Raw genomic sequence first — 26,190 nt, forward strand, 5'->3', positions numbered from 1 at the left:
TGAACAGCATCTACAACCGACAGCGGCATAATTGTTACTGAATTAAATAAAGCTGGGCGAGTGCACGCAAGGCACGGCGGCGGCAATGTTGAAAGATAAACAACCCAAAACTCCCCAGAATGTTCTTACAGTAAATAAATAGAGGTGGGTGAGCAGCGCAGAGTAAAAACAAAGGAGTTTGGTGGAAAAAATAACTGTACCCGAGAGGAAGAATATTAAGCCAGAAAGAACAGAAAATGTGAAAGAAGGAAGAAGGCACTAACAAAACAAACCATGGACAAAAAAGAAGAAGAAAAAAAAACGGGCCCGCGAAAGTGACCGCGCTGTGTTTTATTATGTCGAAACACGATCCACAACAACTCGGGAGGAATGCAGCTGCGCGCCGCTGCTTGCTCCCGAGACCCAAAGGCCATTGGAGTGAACGTTTAAAGACAAGGCAGAACATGCACCCGTCTTTGGCCATTTGCGTGCTTTCACTTTTGAAAGCCACACGCAAAGGCAATAAAATGTGACAACCACACGCACGAGCAAGCACGAGCTTTCTGAAAGTCTGGAGGGATTCCAAGAGGCCCTCTCCTAGAGCAGCGCATGCGCGCTGCGCTCGACCTGGATCTAAAAACGAGATAACCATAATGAAAAGTCATCAGCGCAATGCGTAACCCTCTATGGTATGCCTTGCCACTCTGGACGCATTATTGCATGGCAACACACAGTAAAAGCTAAAACAACCATTTCTATCCATACCAGTATCTTCAAGTTTCTTTTCTATTCGGCGAAGAAACAAAACATACAAGGAAAGGTTAAGCTATTGATGGACTATAATTTCAAATATAGGTTATTTTGAAAAGTCCTGTCAGACACCAAGCATTTATATACATTAGAAATGGAATACAGGAAAAACAAAGATCATGGACTCATTTTTTTCCAAATGTTATCTGTTAAAAAGTATACAACAAAACATTTCAACAATAGAATCTTTGCAAATCACTTGTTTGGTATTCAATAGCTGGCTTTGGTAACAGTTTTCCAGGGCCAAGGGCTTCTTGTCCAACAATCTTAAGGTTAACAAATTTGATTTTAAAAGCATTGTCTTCATGAGGGCTGCGGATAAGTCCAAATATCTGTTCAAAAATACCCAAGCACAAAGTGTCTCTGTGAACTGTCCCCGCTACTGCAACCACTACTAACCCGTGTGGTGAATTTACACACTTTATACCACCACCGTCCACATTTGGGCATAGTAAGAGATTCTCCTCGCGCACTAGTGCTAGTAAACGAAGGCTCGTCATTGCTGAGCCCTGATACTCTTCCATGTTCTGCTCAGACGTGCAATAAGAAAACTTTAACACAACATCCTCCCAGAAGTGCTGTGGGCCCCACTCTCCTTTTGCTTGTCCAGACAAAGGATTTTGAGAGTTCAGAAGATGATAAAACCAATTACTGAATTGTAGCCCAAGCAAATGGATGTCACCAGGTTTATAGTCCTCATTCCGATTTTCACATGCCTGTCAATAAAAAGAATGCAGCACATAAATAAACCTTGAGATATTACAAACTATATAAAATACATTTTTTTTTAAATCTCAATCAACATAGCAAAGGTCTGAGGAAGACAAACGCAATGTTGGGATACAAAATAAGGAACAGCCAATCATCTTAGATAGTGTTGGAGGACAGAACTTTAGGATAACAAAAGGTTGCACTGCTACTTAAACACCCTCTTTAATTCAACCTGTACCTTTGACTTCTAGATTAACTTGAGGGATTTATTCAAAAAGGAAGTAAAGCAAGAGGGGAAGGAAGTAGTTTGAAAAGATGAGTAAATAGGGATTGGAAGAGAGGGGTTGTAAAAAGGGAGTAAAGGAGCAGGAGAAGAAGGGGGTTTGACAAAAGAAGTTACATGGGAGTAAGGACTGTGTAAAAATGGTAGACAATTGGAAGGAGGAGTAAGGGGTTTGTAAAAAAAAAACTAAATTAAAGAAGAGGGGGAATATTAACAAGAGGCATGAAGGCAGAGAAGAGGGTAGAAAAAAAGGAGTGTGGGGACAGTTATAAAAAGGGGGGAAACAGTTCAAGTACCTTTAGAAGGTACAAAGTGAAAATCGAACATGAAGGATCAAAAGTTTTTGGGAATAGCTTTCAGCAGATTTTATGTTAGCCAACCCGGTGAAAGCAATTCTAAAAGAAAAGTTTGGCCAACATGACTTGACAAAAAAACAATATTCATCAGAACCATTTTATGCAAGTTTGGTTTTATTCAAAATAATATACAGTCGGGCAAAACTGCAAATAGGTTGCAGAGAACACATCTCCTACCCCATTTGCACTGCAACGGCTCCCTCTGTGTCAGTACATTTAGTTTAAATCTCTGGAATGCACTGAAAAGTCTACCGTCTTGGCCCACCATTGCTGTACTCAAAATTCCATCTCTTCACCCTAGCTCGGCAACACGGATTCCCAAATCCATAGCTGCTTCAAAGCATAAAGCTGCAGAGCTGGATAGATGACAAAGGAATAGTTGCCAACCAGTGCATAGGTGGCTGGTGCTGAACTTCTACAATGATCAAAAGGTCTCCTGTCTTTTGGAAGCTACCTACTCTCTGAAGATTAAACAGAAAGTGTTATTATTGAGGATGGGAGAGATCCTCCTCCACACTAGACCTTTAACCAAAATGGCAAGAAACAGAACAAGGGGATATGGAATGTCGTCTGTGCCATCAGTAAAAGGAATAGCTGCTCCATATGCTATGCATATGCCCCGGTCTAGACCACACGGGGTGGACCCTGCTAAAGAAGGAGTTTAAGACACTGGAGAGCAGGCCATGCAGATCTGTAGTAATAGAATCGCTCAATCCACAGAACAAAATTCTAAACAGCTGACTGGTGCAACTCCTGGATATCTTTAAGGACCTTGTTCAAGAGAATACTGTTGCCCAGTCTGGGGACAAGGCTGCTAGCTAAGTTAGGCAACTTGAAGGGTTCTTAGAAATGATGGGCTGCTAGGGGCTACAAGCACCATCTAGCCCCTATACCGTCATACTGTTTTAGGGGCACCTATACCAGGGGTCGTGGCTACTCAGGTCCCGCAGAGAAAGGAACACCCTATTAATGAGGAAGAGTTAGCTGAATGGGTTTGAGGCAATTTAATAGACAGGCAAGTTACCTTGCCAAACCTAAACTGGGTTGCTGTGAAGGGGGTACCTTCACTCCAAGAATGTTTCAATTTCTACCTTGCTACTGGAGCACCACTTTAGTCACCGTATAAGCACTTTATGTGCTTGTTTGAGCAGCCAGCCCACAGATGACCACGCTTATGGTTTGCACCCAGCACTTTATGCGCCCCTAGGATGTTTTAGCCCCCGATGTGCTGTAAGATCTCCAGTATCTTACTTTTTTTTTTTATAATCCTATCAAGCATCTTGGTATCTTCATGGGTTCACTTGACTGGGTATTCCAGTCAATATATCGAAAACATAGAATCCACTTGTCATCTTCAGGCATTAAGGGACAGCTGCTGGTTAGACCAGTGGTGGCGGAGTCTACAACAACAGAGGCATCACGGATAAGGAAAATTGGTTTTATCCTAAATATTATTTATGTGCGTTTATAATTAATTTTAAAGGCTGCATGTTCATGAATCTTAAGCAAAATGTATTGTTTTAATTGACTAATACACTAAATTTCACTGACTGACATTCCTGCTTCAAGTAATACGAATCAAGAATCAGCGATAGTGTGGACAATACTTTTTGGTTTAAGTTGCTACATTAGCAGTAGATTATCCTTTAAGTCAGTCATTGGCCCTTGTAACAGCTTAACTGCTCACCATGGTGTAATGTCATGGTTTAGTCCCTTAGTACCAGGAAGCCACTAGTGCAGATAGTCAAGTTATATAAACCCTGAATAATGGATAGAAAAGGTTACTTACCTACAGCAGCAGTTCGCAAGCAAGTGGTATCCTTCTCTGATTCATATTCTCTAGGCAAAATCTAAAGTTTTTGCTCAACACTTCAATTTTGGCAATCCACCCGTTCTACAAATAGCACTGCATACACACATTAAAATCACCTCAGGAATATTTGTAGAGTGCACATTCAGCTATGAGGAATCTCTTGGCACTACTGACAGAAAACAAATGTTTATAGTCACCCAACTCAATTGTACTCATTTAATCGACCTCAGAAGAATGAAGAGCTGAGCGGACTGCCAAAATTTGAACCTGTGACCATGAGGTCAAACAGCCCCCACGCCCCCAGGGATTGGATGGATGAATCAGTCCACTGAGCCACTACATCTGGCTTTGAATCAGACCTCAGGAAGGACTTGAACGTGGCCAGACAACATGTATATTTCTCCACCTCCTATCTGAAGGTGGAGCTTCCTATGTACTCCAGTATTCCCTGATGTGTATTAAGATCCTCCAAATCCTCTAGGTCTCAACAACATACTAAAATCTTGATTGGCACTACCTGACAATCTGGTAAACTATCTGGCCTCTCTCTGTTCTGATCCAATGGCATCCTCCTCTGGCAGGTAAATTAATACAATTGTGCACTTCTGAACCACTTGAGGAAACAAACAGAAACAGACCAAATGTCATTTGATCAAATTATTCACATGCTTCACTGCTTCTTTATGAAAACACATGCAGATTGGAAGTCTCTTCTAATTTATGCAAAATGGGACTTTATTACTGGTCCCATCAAATCATCTTTGGAACCCTTCTTAGGACCTGGTTGCAATAGTAATCACTTTCAATCAACCTTTAAGAACGTTATCAACGATTAAACCATCAGAGTTTCTATGGAATAATTTAGCTAACTTCTTTTTGTCGAAGATCATCTCCATTGACAAGAATAAACAAAACAATAACTGAAATGACAACAGTTGCACTGCTGGAGATTACCCAGCCTCCCACCACATTGACTCGCTTTCTGTGATGGTAGTGGATGAGGTACAGTCGGCTTTTCCATCTTACTATTCGCCAGATGATACTTGCCCACTGCCAATTCTACAGGGCCTGTAGTCCGTGATCTTGAACAAGTTATGGTAGATCATGATTTGTTCTTGTTTTAGTTGTGGTCATTTATGTTGGCAAAGATGGCATTGGCCCAATATTTAAAATTAAAAAAATATAAAAACACATATGTTGGACCCATCTGGCCTTTAGAATATTCATCCCTTCACATTGCTTCCAGTTGTAGCTAAATAGATGGAAATGGTTAGCCAATCATCGTGAATCACTGCATGATTTACACAAATGTTAGGCAGGCTTTGGTTCTGGTCACACAAACAAATATGTGCTAGTGGTTGCCCTGGACGAGGTTAGGACATGGAGATGAAGGAGAAACTGTTCATTTGAAATTGCATGCCTGCTACTGTTTACCGTGTGTACTGTATTTGATAGATTTGTTCTCATCTTTCTTGGCCACTTCAATGCTGTGGTACTTGCATATTCTACAAGCAAGGGCTTTCTTCAGTCTTAACTGGACACAGGCTGTGTATCTCCTTCCCTTTTTTCTCTAAAGATGGGGGGTCCCTGTGGAGTTCTGCTTACTCCTATTATTTAATCTGTATGTTCAGATCATTAAGTCTTTTCCATTTCACATTTTGTAATATGCGTACAACACTCAGTTGTGATTGAAATTTGATAAAGCTGCATGAACACAAACTTAATAAAAAGGCAGTGAAAAAACTAGCTTACATTAATGGGACAAGAGGACTCACAGTGGTCAGCAGAACTATTATCATCCCAACCTATGGATCTTGTTCACTGAAGACCTGTGCTTTGGACCACAGCTGCAGCAGGTGTGGTCATCTTGCTTTCTAACCGGACTTCTATCCTCTCTTCCAAATACTCCTCTGTAGTGCTTTCCTTTGCCCGCTCTCAACCAGAATACTGTAATTATATATAAGATTGTCAGAGTGCATCACTGCCAAGCTTCAAACTCCGTCACACTAGGCAGTGATGTTGGTGTGCGGACAGCAAGGGTAGATCATAATTCCGCTACCTGTGGATTTTGTACTGGTTCCCACTTAAGCCAAGGGTCCAGTTGAAAGCCCTCTGCCTCACAAGTTTGACCAAACCGGCCATGACTTTCTTTGGAGCAGCATGATTCCACATGCCCCTGCAAGAACACTGAAGTAGAGCACACAATTGTTGCTTAAAGCCTACAATTTCTGCGTGCCCACTGTGGGGATAGATAGTTCATTCAGTGTACTGGCCACACAATTGTGCAAAATGCTTCCATTTGCACCAAGAAATGTATAGTCTTTCTTGAGGTAGGGTAATCAGTGGGTAAGTTGTTCTTTGTTTTCCTTGATTCACTGCACCAAGACGCCTTACAGTGTATGTGCTCCGTCTGGATAAGTTAATAAATGTACTAGTGAGTGCTAGGCCAGAACTCCCAACAAAATCAAATTTTGACAATCAGTCCAAAACAGCAACACCGTCTTCCTAACAACACTTCCTCTCTTCATCAGCAAGCCGAGCTCAACACTCTTAAAATAGTGTGAGGAACAGTCAAACAATTAGAAATAACCAAGACATAATTTAGGATCATCTCCATGTTTCCAAGCAAAATAAATTGTAAAATTAAAGTGTTGCAAATGACGATATTTTGACTGAGACCTAGAACAAATAAACCATCCCCATTATAAAGATGATCTGAAAAGACGGAATGCTAACGTGCCAAGGTATATATGTAAGATTATAAACGGTGGTCAGGTTCTGCTCCCAGAATAAATCTTGCTAATGGAGTCCCTGGTTTGAGTAGGGGAGGTGGCTCTTCTGCTTAAAAATATTTTCTTAAGGTCTTTACTTCAGACGCCTCTATGACTAGTGCATACAGTTCCCGTAATGTTGACAACTTCACAGCCCATGTTAAAAGGGTTTGAAGACTCCTAGCCAATCTAATCTATTGGGAATTGCTTGCATAGGAATGGTCTATGCTGAAAACTACGAATCAAGGGCCTGATTAATAGATTTTATTGCGAACTGAAGCCGGATTTAGTAGATGGAACTTTCTATGGTGGCCATATGTTTGCTTGGCACCAAGTTTGCTCGTAGCACTACGCTTGCACACACAAACAAGGTGTGGGTTGGAGACACCATTGTGACTACACAAAATGCAGTGAACAGCCACACTAAAGCTAAGTTTATGAGTATTTGCAAATATTTTACTCATCATTTCATACCCTAGTAATATAGATAATACTTCTACTGCACAAGTTAGTCCAGGTCTAAAAGAGAAGGTAAATCTCCATATTCAAGGGAGTTAACTGGAAGAGAAAATCATTTCCCGGTAGGGAACAAAGTTAAAGAACGTATGCAAATACAATTAATAGGAGAGCACTTGCACAAGTATTAAAACAAAATTGTGTGAGTAAATTTCCACCCACCCCTTTAGCAGTCAGAAGTCCATGCAAATTGGGTGCATGTCTAAATTGGTCTGATTTTTCTTCCATAGTAGATTTGTAGGAGTTACTCTGTCACTACAAGTGAAGAGACCAAGAAGGTCCCCCCAAGGAAATCTGTAACCCAACTTCAACTCATCTACAGGAGTAATGGGTCATTCACTCATGTAAATATACTTCACAGTGGATATGCTATAAGGACCTGCACATCGTAAAGTTTAATCCGTAATGCAATAGGTTGTTGTTAACAGTTGTATTGGGTGCTAGCATATTGCCACATACTCATCCACCAAGATTAATAGTCATCTCTAAGAATACCAGATTCCAAAGATGTTGAAATTTAACAAAAAAGGCAATGCTGCACACCCCAAAAGTAACCTGCACCCCTTAGACAATCTTATTACTGGGTGTAGTCCAAAAGTTGTAAATATTCATACAAAGAACACCATCGATATCCGATCTTGATGTAACAGGATATGTTATGTTTATTTGTTTATAATCATATGGGTATCCAATTTTCACAGCGCAGCCGACGCGCGTTTCGCCCAACGGGCTTTCTCAAGGCTGCATATGTACAAGAAAAAAGAGAAAAAAGGGTATCTAATTTTCTGTATCAGCAGAAACATAAGCAATATTCTCAGCTATGTTATGCCGTACATTCTAGTACAAAACAGATCCATAATTAAAAACAAAGTTCAAAGGGAGAGAGTTCCCCAAGAGACAGAGAGTAATCCCCTACATTAGGTGATTCATAGAGAGATAGATCCCGATAGGTTCCCCAAGTGGATAGAACGTCAGAGTCCAAAAGACAGCTGAATCACTGAATCCTGTTTCCTTGAATTACCGAAATTCGTCATGTGTATTACACCGATAGGTACAGTGAGTGTTAATGGGTGTGCCCAAGTTTAAAATCCAATCAACGAAAAATACATAATCGTAAAGTGCTCCAAGTCATGCTGTACAAGGTGATGACATCTCACCTAGTCAAGTTCACTATGTCGTTCGTATTTGGTGTAAAAAAACTCGAAGTTACACCTAAAAGAAAAAAATGTGATGTCCTGTGACCACTGGCAATAGTACTCACATGGTATTTATCACATCGTCTGTTGCGACATTCAGTGTTGCTTACCTAGTTCCAACCGAATGGTCACGTGATTCATATGAAGTGCCACAAGTTAGGCGCTATCAGCGTTAACACCACCAAAGAACTTATACACAATACGTTACGATTTTGGAAAGACAAATGTTTGATCTCAGATATCGAATACAGATATCTATACAATGATACACCAACCATACCGTGTATATACGTCTTACCCAAAATACATAAAAATGAACCCTTCCCCCCGGGTAGGCCAATCATTTCGGGAATCGGATCACCAACTGAGCGTATCTCAGAATACATTGATGCATACTTACAACCATTGGTAGTGAACTTACCATCGTTCATAAAAGACACTACAGATGTGCTAAGTAAGATTTCGGATGTAGACTGGGTAGAGGGACACTATCTTGTTACTCTGGATGTGTGTTCCCTCTACACAAGTATACCCATGGACATGGGTCTCCTGGCAGCACAATATTTTCTGGAATCTAGGTCCATACAATTCCTAGAACACACGGTCATGATACTTGAATTGATAGAATTGGTGTTGAAAAACAACATTTTTATGCACAATGACACTTGGTACCGTCAAATCAGAGGTGTGGCGATGGGGGCAAAATTTTCGCCCTCATTTGCCAATCTCTATATGGGGTATTTTGAACTTCATCATCTTTGGAAGAAGGGCCCTAGTCTACTAACGGAAAATATCCTATTTCTAGGCCGGTATATAGATGATATACTGATGTTTTGGTCAGGTACTAAAACAATGCTAGAGGAATTTTTTCAGTATCTTAACAATAATCCCTTCAACTTAATGTTCACTAAAACAGAAAGTACTACACACATCAACTTTCTTGACATTACAATCGTAGTCGATAAGGGCAAACTGATATCACGGCCATACAGAAAAGACACGGCATGCAATGCAGTTCTGCATGCCACCAGTGCACACCCACCCTCACAGATTAGAGCAATTCCTTTGGGGGAGATGATCCGCACAAAAAGAAATTGTAGTGATACACAAATATTGGAGAACGAACTGAATACAGTGGAACAACGTTTCATGGCCAGAGGATATAAGGCAAATGAAATCCGAAAGGCGCGCAATACTGTAAACAGTATGACAAGAACGGATTTGCTGAAGGGCCGCATGAAAACGAACAAAAGGCCATGCAGCACAAAAATAATTAGGTTCATTACACCGTACTCAAATGCTAGTGTAGAAATCTTTAAAATTCTCAGAAAACACTGGCATCTATTGACAGATGATGAGAAAATCATGGAGGCGGTGGGACCCAGGCCTAACATTACCTTTGCCAGGGGCAACACTCTGAGACAATCTTTATGCCCCAGCTTTATTTCAAAAACGTCTCAAAGGACATGGCTACCAGCAAAACCCAAGGGGTTTTTCAAATGTGGTACCTGCAATGTTTGCCCCTTTGCGTTAAATAGGACCACCACATTCAAATACAACTCTGAAAAAATCTATACAGTCAATGACTTCATCAACTGCAATACGAAATTTGTTATTTATTGTATCATTTGTATATGTGGAAAAATTTACGTAGGCAGTACCATCCGACCACTTAAGGAACGGATACAAGAACATTTAAGAGCCATCAGAAACAACAATTCTCAATATCCGTTAGCCTTACATTTCAATACTACACATAATCACACAGAATTGATCAGAATAACTTTTCATGGTCTTGAGGTAATACTGCCACATCAGAGAGGTGGCAACAGAATAAGTATGCTCAGACAAAATGAATGCAAATGGATTATCTCCCTTAGAGCAGTTGAACACGGTATCAACATTGATAAGGAACTATTTGAATTCTTGTAAGTCAATGTGTTATGTACAATGAGTAATAATCATAAGTTCCTGTTCTGGGGTATTATTTTACTGATGTTTGACATGATTTTTAATGATTATAATGGAATGTGCAGTAACGCAGCGACTTAAAATCATTTGTTTGTATGCATTTCAAAACAGTATTTTTGTAACATGATGTGGCTCCAGGATTCCTATTCCATATGACCTGCTGCTATCTGTCCTTTCTATTTCTGATTTCGAATACTTAATACACAATACTATGCCTTCTCGCCTTTCTAAACGTCACTGTGGTGATAAGGTCGGGTTTCTCTATGAAGAATAAGCATACCTATAAGACTTGACATTCACAATTTCACTTAAGAGATTTGGGACGATATGAGATACAGGACAGATTGTAGACATAACATATACATTTTATCGTTCCAATATGGCCGCCAGGGCATGTACTCTAACTCCGACCATCTTACGTGTAAGTCCATTCTCTATGTTGCTGACCTCTTTCTCTACATATACACTACAATGGCGGCAGGCACTCGGATTCCTAAACGCCCAGAAAATGTGGGAGAACTAGTTACGTGAATGAGGTGAGTGCGATATGGGCAGTGTCACGCATATAGCTTAAGTGATACTAAGCGCGTTATAATGACCATAAATATACCTTCGTACGTTTACGGACTTAAATTTAGGAGTTAAATGATTTTGGGGAACAGTATAGTTACGCGACCCTCAGCTCGATATGTAGGACACATAGCACATAATAGGTGCGATGCGATGTTGTACACAACACGCTACTTCTGAAACGTATTAGGCAAACCGTTGGTCGTGAGCAACCAACAACACTTACAAGTAAAGGATCAGTGTTGAAGTAATGGTCATTACCAGACCACAATACGTATTTACGTTTTTTCGAGTATTTTACCCAGGCAGTACTTAATTGGTCTTTACACAGTTATGATCTTTACAGCACATCAGAGTGAATATTTGTTTTCACTATACTTTTAATTTAGAGGGGACGGATCCTGGTCCTTTGCTATACTCGATATACTACAGATACGGAGAAACGCTGATAGCGCCTAACTTGTGGCACTTCATATGAATCACGTGACCATTCGGTTGGAACTAGGTAAGCAACACTGAATGTCGCAACAGACGATGTGATAAATACCATGTGAGTACTATTGCCAGTGGTCACAGGACATCACATTTTTTTCTTTTAGGTGTAACTTCGAGTTTTTTTACACCAAATACGAACGACATAGTGAACTTGACTAGGTGAGATGTCATCACCTTGTACAGCATGACTTGGAGCACTTTACGATTATGTATTTTTCGTTGATTGGATTTTAAACTTGGGCACACCCATTAACACTCACTGTACCTATCGGTGTAATACACATGACGAATTTCGGTAATTCAAGGAAACAGGATTCAGTGATTCAGCTGTCTTTTGGACTCTGACGTTCTATCCACTTGGGGAACCTATCGGGATCTATCTCTCTATGAATCACCTAATGTAGGGGATTACTCTCTGTCTCTTGGGGAACTCTCTCCCTTTGAACTTTGTTTTTAATTATGGATCTGTTTTGTACTAGAATGTACGGCATAACATAGCTGAGAATATTGCTTATGTTTCTGCTGATACAGAAAATTAGATACCCTTTTTTCTCTTTTTTCTTGTACATATGCAGCCTTGAGAAAGCCCGTTGGGCGAAACGCGCGTCGGCTGCGCTGTGAAAATTGGATACCCATATGATTATAAACAAATAAACATAACATATCCTGTTACATCAAGATCGGATATCGATGGTGTTCTTTGTATGAATATTTACAACTTTTGGACTACACCCAGTAATAAGATTGTCTAAGGGGTGCAGGTTACTTTTGGGGTGTGCAGCATTGCCTTTTTTGTTAAGGGTCATTCACTCATGTTCCACCTTTGTTGGAACGGGTAGGGCAAAGGTTTATCTTATCCAGGTAATTGTCCTGTAAAGCAGCAGTCAATGGATGGGCACAGAAGCTACTGTCCATTCTTTCTAATGCTGGGGTCTCAACAAAAGAGATCAGATCCCGATTAGTAAAAAAACAAATTGCAAGCAACCAAAGATATTCAATTCTGCAGAACTTTAGAAGAGGACGTTCAGCCCCTCACTAGGAACAGTTTATCTTTCTTTAGGGTATAGTGGGCGTCATTCACTTTCTTAGCCCAGAATGAAGACAGCATCTGCTTAACTCCCAGCCGTACTTTGGTGAGCGTTCGTTCCCATTTCACACACAAATACACTAATCCATACATACCCATTAAAGCCAGCAATACCAGGCAGGCTGAATGAGCAAACGGACTACTCCATATTCAACAGCAAGGAAGCCGTGTAGCCACACTCAACCCTCTCTTGCGGTCCCCTCCTCCCCCCACACATCAAAACAACTGATTAACATTGATTCACTTCAGTATTTGGCCTTCTACTGCACACAGTATTCCAACTTTGGTCACTTTCCTCTGAACTTTCACCCAATGTTTATGGCTGGCATCATACACCGACATATTACAGAGAGTCAGTGCTGTGCAAAGAAAAATGAAAGCAAATCTGTCCCCTTGTACATAGATGGATATGGTTTTAAATAGTTCTAGTTACAAAATACTGCTGGATGCCATACACCAGACAACTATGGACAACCCCAGCAGGGCACCAGACATTCATACAGCTCGAAAGCAAACTTGAGCGGACCTCCATGACTAGACACTTAATAGTACAAGTACCATCACCTTTATGGTCCAGCCAGCTTAACCTGGGAAAGCCTCTACGTTTCACACATCTATTCATAGAGCATTCTCATAATTAACTCATCAGCAAAGTATTTTGTGATCAAAGGATGTCTTCACAGAAAAAAGCAATGACACACATTGGGGTCAAGGAACCTCTTGATTGACTCCTCAAAGTTTCTGCATAAGCAGTACAAGCCTTGTCAAGGCTGCATCTGTAATCAACTACAATTTCAGGCTGACAACCAGCCTACACACCTAACATCCTTAACATCTCATTCTCTAACACCTCACTAACCATTATACACTATCTCCCCTTTAGTACACACAATATGATGTGAAGACCCTATACAGTTCCTATCCTTGCCTGTGCAGAAGGGCAGGGTTCTTTTACCTCTTGTTTGTTTGCTTTCAAGCCATCTACCTCATCCCTATCTCCCAGTCACCCCTACAATTTCATGAGTGGCAAACGTAATTAAAAGGTACTACCATACCACCAAGCAAATCCATTTATCATTTTCATTCATGTGACCACACGTAAAGTACAGGAATACATTTAATCAGTTGACTGGGCTTACCTGTGGCACTGGCTTTGCGATGCTCTCTGCTGCTTTCCAGTGTTCCAATGTCCGCTGGATGAGCTGATATTTTTCAGACGAAGGTGGTACTATAACATTGTGCTTTGCCAGGTACTTAAAAATACAGTCCCGATTAACCTTTTTCCGCTTCAGAAGTTCTCCAGCACTCTCACTGTATGTTAGTATCACATTTAATGCTTCTGTAATGACAACATAATTGAAGGGTAAGAACACAAGACCACTTGAACATCTAGAGAAAGAACATACATTTTGTCACACATTTCCAATAACCAAATGCAGGTATAATGCTTGCAACTAGAATCTCTGCCTAGCCGCCACCATTGTATGTTAAGGGCTGAAAAGAGCTTTACTTTAGTAGCTGTGCAAAGATCTAGTTGCAAGAGATCCTTAAATTGCCAATCTGTCCGTCCGCCTACCACATTTGGCTCCTGTGAACGAGGCACTGCACATGGGTGGGAAAAGAGAGAATACTTTTTTCTGCTTGTGGCATGGAACAGCTAAGTGAATTTCCCAATAACTGTACCCCATTTCTCGAGCTGTGCACTTACAGCACCTGAACGCCTACAGTGGATCCAGTATTTGTAAGGCTTCCAGAATCTGTATACTGGTATCACCTAGCCTATGCCGGTCCTCCAAATGCAGATGCTGTATATGCCTGCCTTTTTTCTGAATTGCTCTAAATGATTATTATGGTATGCTTAAAAGCAAGGATCTCATCACAAACTACTCTTATGCAATATTTCTGCCATCGGAGCACATTTGGCCTCCAGTATGTGTTTGTTTTATTAAAAAATGTTTTCTAAACAAAAAAAACACAAGCAAAGCAGTAACGAACATGTGTATATAAATACAAAATAGGCCCAGTGTGTTTGTAATACCTTTAGACACACCAGCATTTTAGCAATCTGCATGGAGTATGCTAGGATTTGTGCATCTACATGCCTACTTGTAAACTCAAAACTACCAGAAAACAACTTACTGTTAGTTAACAAGTTAGCACTGGCTAAGCTTAGCACATGACAGTGTGTCACAAGCCTTTTGTCCACTGTATTGCAGCAATGGGACTGCACAGACAGGACTTCCTGGCATCTTTACTTGGGGCGTAAAGAGCCCTGATGCAGGGCCTTCTGTGGTTTCAAGAGCCTGATTTTAGCTTAACAGAGTGCATCCCGAACGACAAGAGAGGATATCACAATAGACTCCTTCAGCATCTACAGACATACTAGCTCACCAATCTGGGGAGACACCACATCAGTATGCACCTACAGCCCCCAATTTAAATTGCGTGAATCCACCTTCCCATGAGACAAACAACTCTGTGGCTACCAGTCCTGCCGGAAATTGCATTTCTTATAAACTAAAGAAATTAGTACCATGCTCATCAAGCTTCACATTGCATTTTTACACTTTGATCAAGGCAATTAATATCATGATTGGGACAATGAGTCAAAAGTTAATTATTTATCTTTAAGACCTGTCATTCGGATATCTTTAAAACAAAAATACATAGTAATAATCATTGAATACATACAGTAACTTTGTAAGCTAATCAATACCATATAGGGGGGTGAGCCAGGCTGCAAGATGGCTGCCTAGTTGGGAGACTCTGCTGGCTTGGTGCTAAATTTGTCATAATCAAATTAGAACTAGCGAGACGTCCAGCTTATTGCTAAGGATCCTGTGTTGCAGGTACCATGAGAAGCGATTGCAGCCTATTAAAAAAAAAAAAACAGTTTAAGAAGGAATCAGCAGTGGTGGGCTGATTGAGGATAGCGCATCGGGCAGAGCAGAGATCATTGCCTCCCTTTCCACCACCCGATCACAGTCGGAAGCTCTGAAGCTGTACGTGCTCAACATGGGAGATATCAGCTCGGAAGGGCTGGCGAGGGCTGCTGTGCGCACCAGTCCCGGCACAGGTACCCACACAAAGGAGCAAGTGTGGAGATGTGGCGTGTGAGGATTTCTTTTGCTCCACTCTCCCCCTTTCCCCCCCAAAAAAAAACAGATAACAGTCGCCGGGATACCGGGACCCTCCAGACACCAGCGCATCCACCGGGCATGTGTTGTTCTACCGGCCTTGCTGGAATGTGAGTAGGGCCTACATTGTTAGAGGCCTCATTACGCCGGTGGGAAGAGCACAGATTCTGCCCTCCCCCACCCGAGAGCATGGGGAAAAAAATTGCAGCAGTGGTGCAGCACTTGCAGCTTGATGAACGCCAGGACCTAAGGCCTGGGCCCCCACATGGGTGGCCACTGTGGACTCCTGCCATGTTCGCCAGGAAGACTTATGGGCCTGCTCATGCCCACCGGCCTTTGTTGGGGGACGGGGCAAACAACTCATATCCACCCACTGAGGTGCCCCCTGACGATCCTGAGATTCCCCCATGGATGAAACAGGGCGCGAAGATGGGGAAAGCTGATAAGCCAACAACCTAAACTGACATTTGAAGAAAAATAAGAGCCTCACCTATCCCAGGGGTGCAGACCAGAGAGGTAAGGCCCAGGCTACTGTGGACCAGGGCGACTCTACTGTGAACATGGATCCTAAAACTTTGCTAGCTGACATCCGCAGCAGTCTCAGGACAATTCTAAGATTGACACTCAAGACCAATTGGTTAGACCTCATGGGGGACCGCCTGCATAGCCTGATGATCAATTGGGACAACTTGAACACAGGGTATGTGATTCAAAGGATGGGATCACTGCACAGAATGAACAGCTATTCAGCAAGGAAAAAGAACTACGGTTATCAAGACTAACAAAAAAATAATAAAAAAATGTAAAAAGGCCTGGAGGAACATCATCAGAATCCTTCGGCTGCCCGAGTGTACTTTCATCACCATGGTAGAGGATTATGTTGAATCTATTCTGCGGACATTATTAGCAGACCGTCCCACAGCCCTCTTTTGGGCAGAGTGAACACATCAGTCCCTGGGGCTGAGGGGGCCTGTCCTATTCCACTATTGCTTGAATGCTGCACTACAGGGATTTGAGACAACATCCTACAGCTCGGAACAGAGAAACAGAAGATATTCAATATCAGGGAAATAAAATCTCCATTTACCCAGACTTTACTCTTGCTTTCCGGGCTGCCTGTAGAGAGTTTTTCCAGACAAAACGAATGCTGCTGAAGGGCATTCTGTATGCTTTGCATTATCTGGCGAAACTGCAAGTCAAGTCAAATGGTAAAGCTCAAATCTTCACAAACCCTAAAAGCTACCATGCAAACACACAGAGAAACCTCAACGCTGGAGAGGATTCTGAAAGTCCTCTTAGTTACAACGATTATATGTAGGGACTGTTCATTGTATCAGGGGCTGGACCCTTGTGTCTGCACTGAGCAGCGGACTTTAGAGCTTCCTGATGCTTCACCATGGAGATGGACCTCTCCGAATTCAACATGGACCCACACAGTGCAGTGTTACAGCTAACTACCCTTACTCTTGCTGTCAACACACCGGACCATTCATCACTCATATCGAGATGGGGCACCCATCTGACTCACTGCATTGCCCAGTGGACTGTTCCCATGTGTTTATGTTTTAGTTTGCGGTTACCGTCTAGGGGCATGTTCTTCAACATGCACAGCAAGGTGCGACAAAACTTGCAGATTGCCCTAGAGTTGCACACAACTGTTTCAGGGTACCATATTTACAGAATACACAGTCCAGGCGGACTACTCTTTACTTCCAACATGACAGACACATCCATAATGACATAGAACATCAGAGGTCTTAATAATCCCAGAAAGGTGAGACTAACATTTGTGCATCTTCGACGCCACAAAGTCAACATAACGCTCTTGCAGGAACTGAATCTGACGGAGGCTGCCTTTTGGCTGGTTAGGAGAGGTGCATGTGGCGACATATTGTGCCAATGTGCAAGGGGTTGTGGTGTAGTGGTGAACCCTGGGCTCCTATTCGACAGGGAGGGAAGGTACGTGATTCTACACGGGATACTCTGTGGCGCACGGATCACTAATGCCTGCACATATGGCCCAACTGTAGGTAGTCCTGAGCTTTTCAGGTTGATATGAAATAGAGTTCCTGCCTTTGACCACACTACAGTTATATGGGAGGGAGACATCAATGTAGTGTTAGAGCCCTGTCTAGACAAATCACAGTCTGCACGCAGGCCCCACCTCTGAGCTGCAGCTCATTTTAACCCCATGCCCACTGAACACAACCTCATAGATATCTGGTGAGCTAGGCACTGTCATATGAGTGACATGTGTTACCGAGGTGCGTGGAGCCTGGTCCTGCTTGGACTATTGGCTGGTCAATAGAGACATCGAGGCACTAACTATCACCATCGAGCATCTACCATCAACATTATCTGATCATATTCCAGTCGTGCTGCAGCTATCCCAGAGATGTGGAAGCGGCCGTGCTTTCACGTGGCAGTCACTGCCTTTGGATCCTGTGTTCCAGGTGCATATCTGAGCCGCTATGGCAGAGCACTTTACAACAAACACCGACAAGGTAGACTCCCCTGGGGAACTCTGGGAGGCATGTAAGGCTCATATTAGTGGTATCACCAATCTATGGTGCTCCGAGAATTTAGGGTGCACTTGGCCACCCTGGAGCGCATGCTCCGGGACCTAGATCTCCAATACTTCGAATCAGGTGATTTAAGCCTCCTAGCGCAGTTCTGAAATAATCTTTTACAATACTAGAAGGTTGCTGAGAGACTAGGTTCTTGCATAAGGAAGCACCTTATGAAGGTGACCGGGCTAGTAAGACACTGGATAGCATTAACTAGCAAAAAATTGAGTAGCTTTTACATTCTGGAGTTGACGAATGATGAGGGGACGGCCTCACAGATCATGCAGGACATTACAGAGATGCTACTGGAGTATTACACCTCCCTCTATTCCTCCACAGGAGATGTACAGAGAGACTCACTAAATAGTTTGACACTATCCAACAACAATGGCTAGACAATGCACTAAGACTGTACCTAGCTGATCCAATCACTGAGAAAAATGTAGTATAGACGATACATAGGTTTCCCGTGGACAGGTCTCCCAGACTAGATGAGCTAACTGCCCAACTCACAAAGACACTGGCCCCACATTTACTCACAATGTACATAGAAGCACAGAGCAAGGGAGCCTGCTCTCATCATTAAGCAAAGTAACAATTATCAATATTCTCAAGCTCAATATGCACCCGAACCGCTCCGATATGCATAAAACCCCTCTCCATGATAAATGTGGTCATCAATATACTGGATAAGCTTCTCGTCTCCAAATTCCTGCCTTTTTTACTGGATGAAGCCCACACCAGCCGGGCTTCATTCCGGGATGTTTGACAACATAACCTCCGCATTCTATTTACATTGATATATTGAGCTGAACTCACAACTTCGGGGGGGGGGGGGGGGGGGGGGCTGAGGCGTTTCTCAATGCTACTAAAGCGTTTGACTCATTGAAGTTGCATTTTCTGTTTGTGTTGTTTCAGCAACTGGGCATCAATCAGACTTTTCTCCAGTGTATGGGACTCCTATACACACTTCTTACTGCCAGACTTTGTGATAATAGACTCGTCTCTCTTCCATTTGAAGAAAACGGGGTATTAGGCAGGGATGGCCCTTTTATCTGATCCTTTATGCCATAGCAATGGATCCTCTGGTAGAACGCCTGAGGCAACACCATGCCAAGAGGGGTCTACAATATACAGCGCACAGACTAATAGTCTCCATATATGCAGACGGCATGACTTTATATGTCTGCAATTCAAATATTAATCTTGCGCCTATAATCCTGCGGATTCGGTCGGGTACCTGGAAATTTCGGTCAATGCAGATCTGACCCAGCTATGGCAAGGGAACTATGGCATTGTGGGCACATGGCTGAAGGACAAAGGCCCTCTGTAGTCCAGACTGCCAGTATCTGTGGCAGGAAGGATAGCTATCGACAAAATGGTGGTCCATCCACAAATTTCTCCAATTATTCGTTAACATACCAATCCGCCTCACTACAGCCTTCTTCGACAGAGTCCGAGCATTGCTGACCCAACTAACGAGGGTGGCTAGACGGCCTACACTGGCATGGGATGTGCAGACGCTCCTTTAAGGAGCCTGTGCGCTCCAGATATGTATTATTATGCTCAGGTGCAACATGCACACCACTGGTTTCACCCCACACTGTACCTACCACACACAGTGGTAGAAGCGGATACTGCAGCTTCATGCCCATTAGCCAGGAAAAAAAAGGGCACCACCAAAACATCCTAGAGGCACAATAGACATGGTGGGATGCACGGTTTGGGAGTGAGACTGGTTACCCTTCCAAGCACGACTGGACTGCCTATATGCTACTAAGCTGCAACAAGAGCATAGCCCAATGCTTCATCCTACTCAGGAGAGTCAGGTTCGTAGACAGTTAGCCCAGATGGGTCTGACTGAGAAGGGCGACATGTACCAGGACAGCACCTTCATTGAACTGCAGAGGGTGTAGTCCTAAACCGAATGCACACAGCTTGAAACTTAACTGTAAAACACTGCATCCCTCCTTCCCAAGAGAGCCTACAGGACAGAAAGCCCTAGAGAGATTGTTCCTCTCCCAAGAAATTGATAACAAGAATCTACAGTGATATGGAGGACAAGTCGCCTGTGACTACAGCCAGGGGACCTGATCTTTGGAGATGTGACATGGACCAACTCTGACTGACAAGCACTGGGGGTATTGCTGTGCCCACACAGACGAGCACCCCCCCCACCCCAAAACTACAGGCTGCGATTAGTCCAGGTCAGGTTTTGGCATAGAATATAGCATAACCCAATAGGGCTTTGTAAATAGGGATGAGAACTGAAACTCGTGTAGGTGGGGGAACGTGGACTTCCTGCATAGAGATGTGACCGGGTGACTCAGTCCTGGAACAGTGTTAGAATGTATTTATGTTGTGAAAAACTAGAGTGCCCTCAAAGATCCCCTGGTCACTCTGCAGGGAAACATAAGAAACACCCCACCACCTCCACAAACCTAATGCATAATGCTTCTCCTGTCTCACCGGATGTTAAAAATAGATAAAAGACTTTCTTTGGCTCTGAAATGTGGAATTTGTGGGTATTCATAACATCTCACATAAATAAAATAATCCTTTCTACCCGGGCCTAGTGGCAACCTTGCATGTAAATAATAGTACACAAATGGAGACATTTTCAAGTAGGCCACTCGGTCACCAATAACTCATTGGACGGTTATGGGTCTATTGTATTAGATTTGTTGGAGGTAAAAAGTTGCAGGGATAGTCGAGTGAGTTGTACAAAATGTTGTTTATTTGAAGTTCACTGAAGGGACCAACGGCCATGATATGGACCGAGACCGCTGTGGTTATGGAACCACCCACAGCCACTAGCTTCAATAGTACCATCACTGTACGAGAGTAGGGTCTGCTTCCTATGGTCACCCCCACTTTTTGCTTTTGCTTTACTGGTTTTCGACTTGGATATGGCTGTGGGCCTGCTAATCAGACCCACAGCCCAGCTGTTCTCTCTCTAAATTCATACTATGTACTTTAGGTACGTAACCCAATTGGTAAGGATCACCTTATGGGTCCCTGTACAGTGTACCTTAGGTACCCAGGGCATAGGTGTACCCTAGGCCTACCAGGGGCTGCAGCATGTATTATGCCACCCCTGGCTGGCCTCCCCATCATGACACAACTGACTCAGCTGGGGCAAGGTCGTGTAATCACCCCTTGCTTAGGTATAGTATTCCTATACCTACCTTATATATAGACACATGGGTAACCTGTAAGCCACTTGTTGGACCTGTCAGCCCTTTGGGTGGTCCCTCCTCATCATTATTTATTTTGTCCCACTTTTGCCTCAAACCCTGTTTGAATTTTTCCTTTTTGGGAACCACCAGACTTTTTAGTGTTGCTACAGATTCAGGGAGCCATTTTAGCTACCCCTGAAACTTCTGTCTGAGGGCCTGAAGCACAAAATGGTGGCCTCCTGTGACATCACCAGCATCCACTGGAACCTACCAGCACCTTCCAGAACCTTCCAGGAGATTCCAGAACTGTGTGACAGTTGGAAACCGTTTAGAATGTTGGAAGGTTAAGACAGAGTGTTGGCAGTTGGAGCTGGCAGTTGGCACCTGACTGGTGAAGAGAGAGGAGCACAACAGTGAAGGAGGAAGGAGTGAAGCAGCAGGGGTGGAAACTTGTGCCTGGAGTGGGGTCCATAAACCCACCCTTGATACTTGTCCCTACTGATGGATCCCAGCCTATAGCCCTGTGTGGGAAGAAGACAGAAGAAAACCATCCTAAGGACCTGGACAGCAGGAACAGGCCTTAGAACCAAGAAAGCAGCAAGATTCTGACCTGAGAACTGGTTTCCCTGGAGTCTGGCGTCGAGTAGCCGAAGACCTGGAGCCCGAGGTGGAGAAGCGGCGCTGACTGAGGTAGCAGACGTCGTACCCGGAGCCGCCTGAGGTCGTAAGAGGGCGCCGACGGAGGTCGAGAGGAATACCAAGGGTCGAGAAGGAAGTGAACCGAGGTCGAGTGAGCGGCGTCATCGGAAGGGTGAAGTCCGCCCTCCGGAGTCGTCGGAGACCGAGGTAGAGGAGCACCGGAGGTCGGGAGTGAGGATCGCACTCCGGAGTCGCCCGGAGCCTGTGAGGAGGAGCACCGGAGGTCGGGGGTGAGGATCGCACCCCGGAGTCGCCGGAAGTCGACATCGAGGCCAGGCCGGCCGACGTCATCGGAGCCGAGAGCGCCATCGGACCGGAGCCGCCCGAAGTCGACATCGTGAAGAGACTGCCCGACGCCGTCGAATCGGAGGTCGAGATCGAACTGAGGCCACCGACATCGGACCGGAACCGCCTGCCGGCGTCGTCAAAGAACTGACATTGTGCCGAGGCCACCGAGACCGAACCGGAACCGCCTCACGGCGTCGACACGACTCCAGCGGCGTCGGAACATCAGAAAAAGGGCAGTAAGTGGAGTAGAGGGCGCCTAAGGCCCTGTGGAGACCTGAGAGACTGCTCTAAGGGGCTAGGGAGGTGCTGAAACCCACCTGACTGTGCCTGGGGTGAACTGGGACTAACCTAGAGAGGTTGTGTGGAGAGAGAAAGCCAGGGCACTGGTATACCCCCCTTGGATCTACCTCAGATTAGGCCTCAGCCTTGTCCCAGCCAGGGAGTAGCCCCCCTCAAGCCTTCCACAACCCTACAAGCTGTGCCTGGGCCATATCAGCCCTTAAGAATTGAAGTGTCATCTGATTATATGAGGGTTGCTGTATACTTTTAATTATTTATTGGGGATACTGTATTTATTGAGTTTTTACCTATTTATTGCTGCACTATATTTATAGGTCCACAGGACTTGTTGGTGTACAATATTTATTGGTACAGTATTTATTGCCTCAAAGTATTTAATTGTCTGTATATATTGCACTTGTATTTATGCCCTGTTATTTATGATCACCCCTATTTATTTCATCAAACAGCCAATATTTATTTGACCTGCACTAATTGAAACTTGTATATTGTGATTGACCTATTTATTTTTCCAATCAGCAACTAAGAGAAAAAGATAAAGAAAGAATATTTTCATCATTTTTACGGTGTAGAGTCGTTTTTGGAACGGATGCACGCATGGTTCTTGTATGGGTATATTGTATGCTTAGCACTGCGCCTGTTTCCTGACCACTCGAGCCAAGCTACCACAGTGTGTTCGGGGAGTCCACCACCACCCTGCGGAGTGGGAGTGGGCGTTTCCAACATAAATTGGTGTTCAGTGGTGGGATAGAGCTGTGCCTACGTATACTCAACAATAACTGTGGGTAGTCCATAGGCCTACACCGGGAGTTTTCTCAAAGCGGCCTTCCTAATTGTGGGTTTTTGTTTTTTCCAAATTTACTCTGGTGGCGGGAGGAGGTATTATTAAGGGTACCCCCCTGCATTGTTACTGCACAAAACCTGTCCTCTAACCTGAGTGGGCAAGATGGAGTTTGTACTAGAGAATCTAGAAACGTACACTGTGGCCCAACTCAGGGAGTTTTGCCAGCGGGAGGGGGTGTACTGTCCCCCAGGAGCAAAGAAGGGTGCACTCCAAACCAGCTTAAGGGCTTGGGGGGAGGCACGCCGAGAAAGCAAGGCTGAGGAGGAAGACAGGGATGGAGAGCCTGACCCCGAGGGGGCTGAGATGTACCAACCTGAGGTGGGGAACCTGTCAGCAGGGCCCAGGACACTTTCTAGGAAGGGCAGCACTGTCTCTAGCGGGGGCTTATCCAGCGTGGAGTTAGCAGATCGGAGAGAGAAAAGACAGCTCACATGGGATTTAGCAAAGCTGGAGAAGGAGAAGGAGGAACAGAGGTTGGCTCATGAGACGGAGAAAGAGAGGATGGCTCATGAGATAAGACTGAAAGAGATAGAGCTTCAGATCCTAAGAATTGGAGCATCAACTGTTCCTAATGGTGGCAGCCAAATCCAAGAGTCCACCAGGGAACCCAAACCTTACCTGCCAAAGGACATAGTAGCTAGCTATGGGGCGGGTGACGACATCGCCAAGTGGCTAGCAGCCTATGAGGTCTCGTTGAGGGCCCATGGGGTTCCAGTGAAGTACTGGGGAGGGGGATTGTATAAGTACATGCCTCCAGCTGGTAGGGATGCTTTATTGGCCCTCGAAGAGGATGAGCAGACCCACTACCCCACCATGAAACTGGCGCTCATCAGAAAGTTTGGACTAACACCTGAAAAGTACAGACAGAAGTTCAGGGGTAGTCACAAGCTGGGCACACAGAATTGGGTGGACTTCCTGGACTATGCAAAGAAGGCACTGGAAGGTTGGATTCAGGGCAGTGAAGTAAGGAACTACGAGGAGCTGTTTGACCTAGTACTGAAGGAACACCTACTCGAGAAATGTTTCCCTGAACTGCGGCAACACCTGGTGGATAGCAAGCTGACCAGCCCCCGGAAGCTTGCTGAGGAGGCGGACATTTGGGCTAGTACCCGGGTGTCCACAAGGGGGACTGGAGGGGATACTCAAAAGGCCGGACAGGGCGCCCCCCAGAAGAAAGAAGGAGGGGAAAAGAAAAAGGAGTTCTCCAAAGGCCCCCAAAATAACTTCCAAGGGAAGGGAACAGGATTCACCTCTAAGGCTAACCCACCCAGAAACCCTAATCCTGGCCAGAGTCAGCAGCCAAGGGTTGTCCATTGCTATGAGTGCGGTGGCGTTGGACACTATAAAGGAGATCCGAAGTGTCAGAAACGATCACCCCCTCCCACTGGAGGAAAGCCCCCCGGAGTAGCTAGTGTAGTGCTCGGGGAGGAGATGCCCTTAACTAAGGGAAGGGAGTGGGCGGGTGTCACTCTAGTGTCCCTGGGAGAACGGGAGATGGTTCCCAAGATCCAGGTGCCCGCAAATACCGCAAAGTATGGGCAGTGGATCACCATCAACGGCCAAAGAGGGGAGGCTCTGAGAGACACAGGAGCCAGTATGACTATGGTGCGTAGCCAGCTGGTGTCTCCAGAGCAGGTAATTCCCGATGTACTCCACCCAGCCGCGATGGCTGACGGCAGAACAGGTCACTATCCAGTGGCCGAGGTTCCCTTTGAATGGGGGGGGGTTGCAGGTTCACTTCGAGTTGCCGTAAGCCCTGCCGTGCCAGTCGATTGTCTGCTGGGCAATGACATGGAGCACAACGCTTGGAAGGAGGTGGAATACCGGACTCACACCGAGATGCTGGGTACACCTGACTGGGCCTGTGTTAGCACAAGGTCCGCGACTACCCGAAGAGGGAGTTCATTCCGGCTGGAGCCTGGAACAAAGGCCCAGCCAGCTGCCAGTCAAGGGAAGAACCGAGGACAGGAGGAGCCTGCCTCGGCGTCTCCACCCCGTAGGACGGATAGGCCACCGGAGGTGGTGGACCAGGAGTCTGCGGAGGGGGACGTTACCAACCTGGAGGACCTACCCATCCCGGCCGAGTGGCACGTGGAGGGAGGCCCGTCCAGGGAGGAATTCTGCCAGGGCCAGAGGGAGTGCCCTACCCTTGAGGGGCTGAGGCGACAGGCCGAAGCCCAGGCAGCAGGGAACGTTGAAGGGAACTACAGTGTTTACTGGGAGGATGGCCTCCTCTACAGTGAACCCAAGGCACCCCTACATGGATCGTCACGAGCCTTGGTAGTTCCTCAACGTTATCGAGCCTTCCTTTTAGAGTTGGCTCACGAGATCCCCTTGGCAGGACACCTGGGGCAAGACAAGACCTTCGCCCGTCTTGTCCCACACTTTTATTGGCCTCAGATGAAAGTGTCGTCCGATACCTACTGCCGGACATGTGTGTCTTGCCAAGCCAGTGGGAAAACAGGGGTGAAGCTGAAAGCTCCCCTGGAACCACTTCCTGTCGTTAGCACCCCCTTTGAAAGGGTGGGCATCGACATTGTGGGTCCGTTAGATCCACCAACATCAGCTGGTCACAGGTTTATCCTAGTCCTGGTGGATCATGCCACACGGTACCCAGA

The 26,190-nt window shown here is 44.7% G+C and overlaps 1 protein-coding gene across 1 annotated transcript in view; it reads right to left on the reverse strand.

Annotated features, from left to right (window-relative positions):
* Positions 1-800: 800 nt before the first annotated feature.
* C8H3orf38 (chromosome 8 C3orf38 homolog) overlaps positions 801-26,190 on the reverse strand; it is a 90,579-nt gene continuing 65,189 nt past the window's right edge. Inside the window, exons 2-3 of the mRNA XM_085622579.1 lie at positions 13,698-13,897; positions 801-1,505 (exon numbers count right to left, since the gene is read on the reverse strand). Of these exons, the coding sequence (XP_085478705.1) occupies positions 963-1,505; positions 13,698-13,897 (743 nt within the window). The 3' untranslated portion in view covers positions 801-962. The remainder of the gene's footprint in view (positions 1,506-13,697; positions 13,898-26,190) is intronic.

The sequence above is a fragment of the Triturus cristatus genome, chromosome 8 (genome assembly GCF_964204655.1).
Source record: "Triturus cristatus chromosome 8, aTriCri1.1, whole genome shotgun sequence".
NCBI lineage: Eukaryota > Metazoa > Chordata > Amphibia > Caudata > Salamandridae > Triturus > Triturus cristatus.